At 33.3% G+C, this 10,853-nt stretch overlaps 1 protein-coding gene across 2 annotated transcripts in view; it reads right to left on the bottom strand.

The window, feature by feature from the left end:
• Positions 1–2,268: 2,268 nt before the first annotated feature.
• Positions 2,269–10,853, bottom strand: part of LOC112127946 — a 35,648-nt gene continuing 27,063 nt past the window's right edge. For both annotated transcript variants that reach the window (XM_024229549.1, XM_024229548.1), the window contains one exon: positions 2,269–2,549. In XM_024229549.1, the coding sequence (XP_024085317.1) occupies positions 2,365–2,549 (185 nt within the window). In that variant the 3' untranslated portion in view covers positions 2,269–2,364. The remainder of the gene's footprint in view (positions 2,550–10,853) is intronic.

Here is a 10,853-nt window from a genome sequence, read left to right as displayed (position 1 = left end):
ATATTTTTTATAATCGATAAAGACCAATTAATTTATGTATGATTATTTATTAATATAAGTTTAATTAAAATCGTTGTTAAATAATTATATCGACGGTAATATCGATCTTTTTCTTTTGATATTTGATGCTTAACCAAATGGAGGGGTATATCGTAACATAAGACGTCACTTTTGATTGTAAAAAATACAATTGTTGCACATATGTTAAAATTATCGATATCGACAGTCATGTTTTTATGTTTTTGTGTTGTTCAAAGGTTAAACATATTTAGATTGTTTTATTCGATGGTCACAAACGATTGCATATCTATTGATCAACTGTGTTATATAATCTTTACCTAAGGTTTTGGTTGAGATGAAAAAGTTAGTGTCACGAGCGGGATTTGAACCTACGACCTTCGGTTAAATACGCCGCTGCTCTACCACTTGAGCTATCCTGACAGTTAAGTGGTAAAGCAGCGGTGTATTTAGCCGAACTTCCTGGGTTCGAAACCCGATCGTGACAATAACTTTTTCATTTCAACCATGAAATTTTAACCATTACACAAAGAATTAATTAATTGAAAGAAGTTATTTGGCCAATCGGACCACAAAATATAATGGGTTTAATATGTTATATAATTTATAACTATATCAACATCAATATTTTTATTGAGGTTTCATGGCTAATTGAGTTAGTATGTAGTGAAAGTCAACGGCCGGCATCGATGGTTAAAATAAGATAATAACGACAAACGATAGCATCTAATTTAAAATAAAAAATTTAACATGACGTGGTTTTGGCGCCAAATGCATCACCATGGAGGTATACATTAGAAAACAGACAAGAGAGAGGACAGCCGGACCAAACATGATCGATATATCCCATTCCAAGCATTCAACAGTAGCTTCGGCGGGCAAAGCACAAGCAACTTGGGAGAATGATGTTTGTCCGAAAATAGCCACGGGCGGTAACGCTTCTGACCACAGGCCACATCGCTGATTAAATTTAGACCGAATAGCTGCCCGTGATGTAGGTCCGGGGTTGCGTGAAAACAATAAACAAGAACGGGCATTAGACAAGGCGTAGACGAGTGGGTCCAAGGTCCTCTCAGATCTAATTTCTACACGACGAATTTGTTTTTTTCGTCAGCTTTGTTTGCGTTACGGTCGTTACCAAATGTTTATCAGCAGGGCGGATCGCGTCGGATTTCCTTAAAACCGGTCTGGACTGTATGCCGGCCTAAATATCAGTCGTAGGAGGGTAGAACATGTATTTGAAGCAATTAGCTTTATCAAGTAATTAGTCTTATCAGGGTTTTACCGACGACGCTAAATCAAAACGGTCCGCCCCGTTTCGCCCTTTCCAATTAAGTATTGTATTTTGTCAATCAATTGAAATTTACAGTGTAACAAACCAACAAACTATTCCTTAAGTTTCATAACAAATAAAAAATATTGTAAATAGTCAGTCACAAAATCTTTAAATAGTATGTTTTACCTATCTTTTCTAATATTTTTATTTATATCTCTCCATCACTTTCTCTTTCTCTCGAACTCTCCCATTCTTAGCACTCCTGTGTCTTTCTTTCCGTTTATAAAATCTCACAAATTTTTTTTTCAGTCTCGCTCATTTCTCCGTCTAAGTTATTCTCACACTCTCAGTTTCTCTATTTATTTAAGTCTCTCATTCTTTCTCTCTCTTTTGTTGTTCACGATCACCTTCTCTCTCTCACTCACTCTCACACTCACTCACTCATTTTCTTCTCTTCTTTTCTCTCTCTCTCTCTCTCTCTCTCTCACCCTCACTCACTAATTTTCTTTCACTCTATTTTTCCTCCTTTTTTAACTCTCTCTCTCTCTCTCTCTCTCTCTCTCTCTCTCTCTCTCTCTCTCTCNTATATATATATATATATATATATTTTCATCTATCCATCTATCTATCTATCTTTCTCCCCTCTCTTCTTCTCTATCTCACTCCCGCTCCTAAGTTCGAATGTCTTTCTCTTTTTTATGTGTGTTTCGCGCTTTTTGGTTTATATCTCCTAAAATCTTCCTTTCTTTGAACGCCTTTCTTTCTCTCTTTTTTTAACAGAATACTTTTTTTTGTCTCCATTTTTCCTTGCATTAACTTGGCTTCCAACAGCTCTAATATCAAATTAATGTTTTTTTAAAATATATAAGAACAGAACCAGTTACAAATGTTATATTTTGAAGAAAAAAAATTAATGAATCTATTTGTGTACGTGCGTGTTGGTGAAAATGTATTTTGAATTATTCCTTCGTTTATTAAATAATTTGATCTTACCTTGACCGGTGTGCATATGAGGATGAGGAGAAGATCGGCTGTTGCCAGGCTTGCGAGAAAGAGATTCGTGATGCTCTTCATCCTCCTGTATTTCGTGATTGTGACGATGATGAGGAGGTTGCCCGTGACGCCGAGGAGCAATGTGGCCGAGTAGACGATAAGAGTCGGCACCAACTCCTCCCAGGGGTAGGTCGAGATCGCCTCCTCGACGTCGTAGTCGTAGTCAGAGAAGTTGTCCTGCATTTCACGCAATTCATCGTCCCTGGAACATAAACGAAGTCTTATAGGCATGGATCTTGTTCCCTACTGTTCTTATCAGCCATTCCTAATCAGTAAACCTGTTTAATTGGTTTTAAGGGTTTCAAATGCCCTTTACACCCAAGATTTCACCATCTGTGAAGAATTACTAGCAAGTTTCGCCAATTACAAAGCCGGCCGTCAAAAACCTATTTTTTTCTTTTACTTACTTTTATATTCTGGCAAATAACTCAAAAACTATTAACTTTCTTGACAAATTCACTAGTTTTCGTGGTCCGCTTGACCAATTAATATCATTCAATTAATTAAGGTTTTTAGTTGAGATAAAAAAGACAGTGTCACGAGCGGGATTTGAACCCATTCGAAAAATGGAAAAAGGAGGGAATATTCAAAAGATGGGGTTGAGATGGGAAGTTGGTGCCCGAGTGAATCGAAGTCACGATAGCTCAAGTGGTAGAGTAGCGGCGTATCAAACCGAAGGTCGTGGGTTCGAATCTCGCTCGTGACAATGACTTTTTTATCTCAACTAAAACCCTTAATTAATTGAATTTCTTTACAAACATGCCTTTGTACAAGTTGATGAGAATTGATATTTTCTTTTAAATAAACTCAATTAAACCTTTCTAGGCTATAAATAGCGTTTGATTTTGCCTGCGGTGGCCAGATTTTGGTTTCAGGAGTGGGCATCGCGTCTAAAGTCCTTGGGTCAGGCATTATAATAACAAGCCAGGAATATTTTAGAAATAAAAATTATGGTTTAGTTCACTTTTTGTAATACTTCTGTACCTTTTATTTTATCTTTTGGCTAAATTTTACACGTAAAGATTTAAAAGAGTAAACAAATTAATTTACATGACAAATGGGGTCAATTTATCTGGCATATATCAAGCCAAGAAAATTTTTAAACGCTTAAGTTGAAATAGAAAAATATATTTTTTGATAGCAAAAATTAAATGAAACGTTTATAACCCTTTTAATAGGACAAACTCTTGAGTCGTGACCACCATAATTCTATCCTTGCCCCTAAACAATGTTGGATGAGTAACAAACCCCTATATAAAAGGACAAAAAAAGCTTTGTTTGATTTTTACTACTCTTTTTCTTATATTTTTAAATTTATCTCAGTATGTTATAAATTAAATACTGAAGAGAATAAAATTTCCTTTAAAATCAAGGCCTATGTGAAATGAGGAGGATGAAATTTTGCCAGATTTGTGTTAGTTTTTGAGTTCAAGAATGTGCATCACGTCAAGAATACTTTGAACAGACATTAGAACAAGTTAGAAAACGTTTATTTATTTTAGAAATGCAAGTTGGTTATGTTCACGTTTTTAATCTTTCATATGTTATTTAATTCGTCGTTTAAAAACTTTGCACGTAAGGATTTAGAAAAGTAAAAACATCATCGTTATCTTTGACAGAAGGGTTGCTTATGACCGTTTATCTCAGCGTATCACGTCTGTAAAATGTTAAACGATCTGTTTAAAATAATTAATCCTCCATATTTGCTTTCACGGATATTTGCAAAAATGTAGAGGAAAACGTGTTTCGACAGTAAAAATTGAAACGAGGCGACTAAATTTTCATTAATATCTCTGTAACACTTAACTTTTTACTAAAAAACTAGGTACAAGGTGTAGAGAATCGAATTTCATTTAAAATGAACGTTTATGTAAAATAAATATGTAAAAAAAGGGTGAGATTTGGATTTTATTTATTCTTCTTTTTTTTACTCTAGGATGGACATCGCGTCAAGAATCCTTTGGACAAATATGACGAGTAGGAAAATTTTTTAAAGAAAGATTTAGAGGATTTTAATTTTCAACCCTTTACGACTTTACTTACTTAAATCAAATCAATATTTCCGATATAATCGGTAAAATGTTCAAAACATTTAAAACATTAAACATTAAAAAATGTTTAGGAGTAAAAACTAAACTATGTATTTTCGACCTAGCATACAGGCAGTAAACTCATGATCACTACGTAGATTACCGTACAATTTAAGATCTGGCCGGAATGTTTAGAACCGCTCTGTATTTATATTTAACTGATTAAAATCTTATTCACTTCTTTATCTCCATCTCTTACACAATCTTCATTTCTACCTCTTGCATCACCTGGAGCCTAAAGCTCCAAGCATAGCCTATATATCTAGCTTTTTTTTTACGAGCAACGAGGGTTCTCAACAGCAGAGGTCATATAAACCCTCAGGGTGCCGGTGTTTTTGAACAAAAGCCCATTTGTAAGTATGTCGGGTTCGAATGCAGGGCCGCTGGATTCGAACCCGGGACTTCTACCTTACAGTGATGAGCGCTGTGTCAACGCCTAAACCGTTGCGGCCACTGACGCTCCCTATATCTAGCCTTATAAAAAATTATAAAATAAGCTTAATGTATATTAAGGATAGGATCCTAAGTCACCTTGCCATGGTTTCTAGATGCAACAATTTAGGAAGGGGGTGACCTTAACGGCGTGATTTTAATTTATTTAATTTATTATAAAATTTATTAAATTTAATATTTTTTGGTTCCAGACATGAAAACCAGGTTTCAAGACTATATTTCATTTTTTCATTTAAGAAAAGTCCGGAAAATTTATCTGTATCATTTTTACCTGATCCTCTATTTTGGGTTTGTATAGCTATTTTATCTTTACCATGCCAATTGTCACTGAAGTTGAAGTTTGCAACTAATCCGTTTTAGGAACCAGTCGGTGAAAACCAATTACACCAAATTAATAAACCATTACGGCCTATTATGAGAGATGCCGTTTGGTAATTTTGCCCAGAAATAGCAAACTTTCCACCCCACCTACCAACGAGATGATCAATCGACCATTTAAGTGCAACTGGCTTCAATTATTACGCGGATCTCTTTCAAATAAGGCCCTCAATAGTAGCAAAGCCTTTAATTTAAAAAATTGTAAGGTATGGTAAAGTCAAATTATAGTTAGGTGTTTTAATAGGTAAAGTCTTTTTTTGTTTAACATAATATAATCCATAATTATTTGGAGATCGTGAGGTGCGGTCTGGTGTGACGTAGGTTTTAGAAAAACATTTTCTTTATCGTGCCAACGTTTCGATCTCTATTGAGATCATCTTCAGGGACTGAGATTTATAAACATTGTTTAAATTTGACAAATACATGTAGGATGGGGGAAAAATGTGAATTTATACAATGCTAGAAAATTTTAGATAAAAAAAATGAATTTTTACAAAGCTAGAAAATTTTAGATTTTAAAAAAAAATTTATACAATGCTAAAAAAATTTAGATTAAAAAAATGAATTTATACAATGCTAGAAAATTTTCGATTAAATTAGATTTGAACTCACTCAAAGTGTTTGTTTTCCGTCTAGATGTCTATATATGACCGCAATATGGTACTGGCGAAAAGCAATTTTCGACTGAACATTTATTGGTGGAGTGTTTTTGAGCCACAGCTGCTGCATGGCCCTCCCAAGCCGTCGATCATATTTCGTAGTTGTGGCAATAAAAGCCAATATCTACCGAACAATGTAAATAAAACCTTACTTTTACTTTAAAAATTCACAATTAATCTTTTTCGTGAAAAATTAAGATTGAATTAAGAAGAAGATGTTAAAAAAATTAACGAAGTGCTACTTTCCAACAGGCTTTTTCATGCGTACAAGAACACTGATTTATGATTAAACCACCATAGAGGCATGGTTCTAGCTGCCCCTTTTCTCCCTTTTTCTTATAACACTTCCGATTAGATTAATTCCACCCTTTCCACCCAGAAATCCTTCTCGGGTTTTTCAATTCAACAGATCCATCTTAAAATCCAGAGCGACTTTCCCGTGTCCTGCTAGGACAAAAACACAAATAAATATTTATGATTTCCGCCTTAATCCAACCATCTATTGAATCCTCTCAAACTTTTTCTCTTTTTAATATTAATTTTCTTATAAATATCTCAGCAATTTTTTTTAAATCTTAATTTTCTGTGTGATAAACGGTTTCGTGAGTGTCTGTATGTATCCATGTTCAATTGTTTTTTGTGCGTCCTTGGAGATTCATTTGCTTGATCTCTCAGTACCATCGATATATTACTAGTGTATAGTGCTAAAATATATCATGTAATATTATTACAAATGAGTGATTAATCCATGTTAAATGATAGATGTGGTTAACACATAGAAGTTTTATATTGAGTTTTGGTGATTGACAATTTCTAGTTGTATATCGTGATTTCAATTGTTATTATCGATTATAAAAACTTATTAATTTGAATCGATATTCAATACTCGATATCGATAGAAAATCGATGTTTTATATTAAGGTTGTTACCAATTTTCGAATTGGATGTCGCGATATTGATTAATTTGACATAATTAACATTGATTAATTATAATCTTTTCTGACTAATCTATGAGAGTAAATGTATTTATTCCATTTACGTCGTACGATGGAACAATGTTATAATTCGACAAACTCTATTGATATTGCATGCAGAAAGGTTCGTGGCAAATTTTATTAAAAGAAGAAATAGGGAGATGTCGGCCGAAGAAGAAACAATTTAAGCCCCGTCAAGCTCAAAATTGCCTTGCGTCGTGAGGAAAGCAAACGATACAGTTACTATTCAATTCAGCCAGTTTAGGTACATTTGGATGATTTAGTCTCTCAGAAATCGTTCCTTCTAACCGATCCGTGTGTAAAGGAATCAACTGTAAAATCCCGGCGGTTAATATTCTATTTTTCCTCCCCTTAGAAGTCTTCTTTTTAACCTGAGAAACAACGTTGAATTTTTTTTCAAACGATAAGCCTCAATCGCCAGGACGCGCGGTTACACAGTTCTTCCTTTCCCGTCCGCTTCTGTAAATGTAAATTGAAGCCGTAAATTTTACCATTGTTTTATGACCCCCGATGAACCCGAATAAAATTCAGGAATGACTTTCACAAAATTTCTTAATTGAGCACATGAGTCAAGTCGGTAAGACGAAACATTTGAAATCTACATTCCATTTATCTACTTTTCTACTTACCTATCAACCTGCCTACCCGTCTATGTCTACATAACCATTTATCTTCCTTCCTACCGACTTATCTATGTACATTTCTACTTATTTGTCTATTTATCTATCCACAACATCTACCTACCTCTCATCTATCTACAAATCCATCTATCTGCTTACCTACCTACCTAGCTATCTACGTAATTAATCACTTTCCCACCTATCTATCTATCTCTCTATGTATGTTTCTACCTACCTATCTACATTTCTATCCATATATTTATTTACTTCTCTATCTATCCACCTACCTGCCAAGCAACATTCTATTTATGTTCTCAACCACTCACTCACATTCATTACCAATGTCTTTTCCATAATAACAATTAATTGATTTAATAAAAATAGGAGATTTGTTTTAATAAAATTAATTAACCATTTTAAAACTCAGTCATTAATAAATCATCACTGTTTCGTATGATTTTTTTTACATTTTCTTCTCATTTATTTAATAATTTAAATTCTTGTGCAATACGAATCATCCTGAATTGGCCCTTGTATAATTTTCAATTTAATTGGTCGTACATTTTTTTCTTAAAAAATCAAGATAGGAACACCTTTCTATTTTTTTCTTATACGGCCTTCTATAATAAATAATCAATTATAAAAAATTTAATTGTGTGGAAAAATTTAAAGTTTAACACACTGCGCTTACATTGCAAATCATGAGAGCGCAGGATATGATGTGTATATTATAAAAAATAATAATGAGGATTACTTCAAGGTTTACGCTAGCATTCTGTTAAAATGTTCAAGGATGCCCCACGAAAATTAGAAGCGTTAAGATAATAAAAAAATAGGGTTTAATGCTCTATATAATTAAAGGTTAAATGGAGAATAATTATTGCTGGGAATTTGAATAAAAAAAATCGTGAACGTTATTTAACCATAAGAAAAGTGTTTGGAAAAATGGATGTGTATTTTCAAGCAGGGAGAATAATAATTTTGAACTAGAGATTCGATTTCTTTCGGGTTTTACCTTATATGATGGTAAGACTCGTAATTTCCCGTCAAGTCCCTTCACCGGGGAGGGGGGGTTATTATTACCTGCCAACGCGTGATACTTTATTTCTTAATTTGAGATATTACGCCATTCCTATCATGACGGTTCCTCTGTTAAAACTAATTTAAAATATAATTATTTTTTTAAAAGCCTATCTCAAGCCAAAATTAATTCCTGATTAATAAAATATTGATTGGAAACAAAAAACGTTTAAAATTTCCTTCTCTTTCACTTACTTTTCACATTAAATATTTATTTTAATCTGTGCCGGAAAAAAGTTAATAAAGTAACAGGAGAACATGACTGAAAATCTTTTCTCTCAAGCATTTTACAACTTTATTGGGTTCAATTAGATTTAATTTACCACATGACGTGTACTTGGAAGCCAGACTGTCTGTTATAAAATTTCTCAATAATTTTTATCGTTTCAAGATTCCACAATTTTACGTCAGAATTGGAAAAGATTGTTTATAAATTTAATATACATATTATATAAAATATTAATAGATTGATTTATATATGCGTAGTGATTTCTTTAATTATAGGTTAATCAAATAATGTATTAATGTAAAATAATATATTAGGTTAATAAAATAATGTACAAGATGAGAATAATGTAAATGAGATTCGATATAAAACGTTACAAAAACCAAAATACGCTGTCGGTAAAGTTGGTAAACAAACAAAAAAATTTGGACCCGGCTAAAGCACCCTTTAAAACCCTTGGATATGAATTTTTATACAAAAAAAATAGACAATTTTGGGCTTGATTCACCGAGGTATTTTTTTCCGATGTCAGTGTTCCACTTAAAACTTCATAACACGTATGGACATTATGTAAATTCTACGTTATTACATTGTTCTGAATGCGTGATTTTTTCGTTATTTTTCTCTTTGTCTACAATTTTATAATTTTATGCCGTTTTAAGTAAGAAAAAATAATGCTGACATCGACAAAAACTCCCCAAACGTTTTATTTTATATCCCTGGTTCTCAACGATTTAAGGATGACCAATTTGCGCCGTCAGTAAGAGATATAAAATAAGACGTTTGTGGAGTTGTTGATTTCATCCTTACTTTTCTTTAGCTTTAAGATTTGAAACGTTTGTAATAACTTTCAAGTAATTAAGCTTTATGTAAGGTACTGGTTGAGATAAAAAGTCAGTGTCCCGAGCGGGATTCGAACTCACGACCTTCGGCTAAATACGCCGCTGCTCTACCACTTGAGCTATCGTGATTTCGATTCGCTCGTGACACTGACTTTTTTTATCTCAACCAATACCTTACATAAAGATTAATTAATTGAAAGATATTATTTGGTCAATCGGACCACGAAATCTAATGAATTTGTAATAACATTAACAGAATTCAGAATTGTAATGAAGTTTGAGATGGGATTTTTGTTTCCTATAAAAATTCGTATTTGAGTGCTTTAAGGGTTGCTTAAAATGAATCCGAATCCGTTTTTAAACAAATTTTCTCTACTTTACTTAAAGCGTATTTTTGTTTTTCTTGCTTAAAATGAATCCGAATCGGTTTTTAAACAAATTTTCCTACTTTACTTACAGCGAATTTTTGTTTGTGTAACTTTTTAAGCATATATCATTTAATATGCACCATATTATTATATATTATTATTGCATCCATATTATTTTCTTATCCTATGTAAAAACCAAATCGACTGGCATATGTCTTGTAATACATGCAGAACAAAAGGTTAAAGGTTAAAAAGAATCGGCCTATTGACCGTGACCAATATTGGTTATTGTGCAACTTCCGTCATTGTCTAGAGCTCTTCGTTAAGCTTAAGGCTTTTTACCAGATCCCCAAAGGCTTGTTTCTAATGCCCCGAGTCTAGACATACGCCTCCGGAGTCTGCAGTGTAGAAGTTCTAATATCATTCTTGTTCTAGTAGGCCGTTAATTTCTGCGATGATTCTTTGATGAGCTTCTTCTCATCCTCTGTTGAATCTCCATTGAAACTTATTCTAACCTATTAGAATCTTCGTTTTTGGCAATTTGGTTTGAGGCAAGAAGGTTCCTATCCTTGGCCAGTTTATAGACCTCCTTACTGCCCCTCTTCCCTGGTATAACTGGTTTTTTTTTTTTTTTGTAACAAAGCGTGTCGGGCTTTTTCATTTTAATTTTAATGCCTGGGAAAATTCTTTCGACTGAGTAGGAGCCTGTGGAATATTCACTAAATGGAAGTTGTTTCGAAGTTTTGCAAAGTTTGAGTCGTTTATTTTTATTATCTTGATGGTATATCTATCGTA

Source organism: Cimex lectularius, unplaced genomic scaffold, assembly GCF_000648675.2.
Source record: "Cimex lectularius strain Harlan isolate CLEC.00 unplaced genomic scaffold, Clec_2.1 scaffold338, whole genome shotgun sequence".
NCBI lineage: Eukaryota > Metazoa > Arthropoda > Insecta > Hemiptera > Cimicidae > Cimex > Cimex lectularius.
The sequence above is the reverse complement of the archived record's forward strand: the minus strand, read 5'-3'. Positions and strand labels throughout refer to the sequence as shown.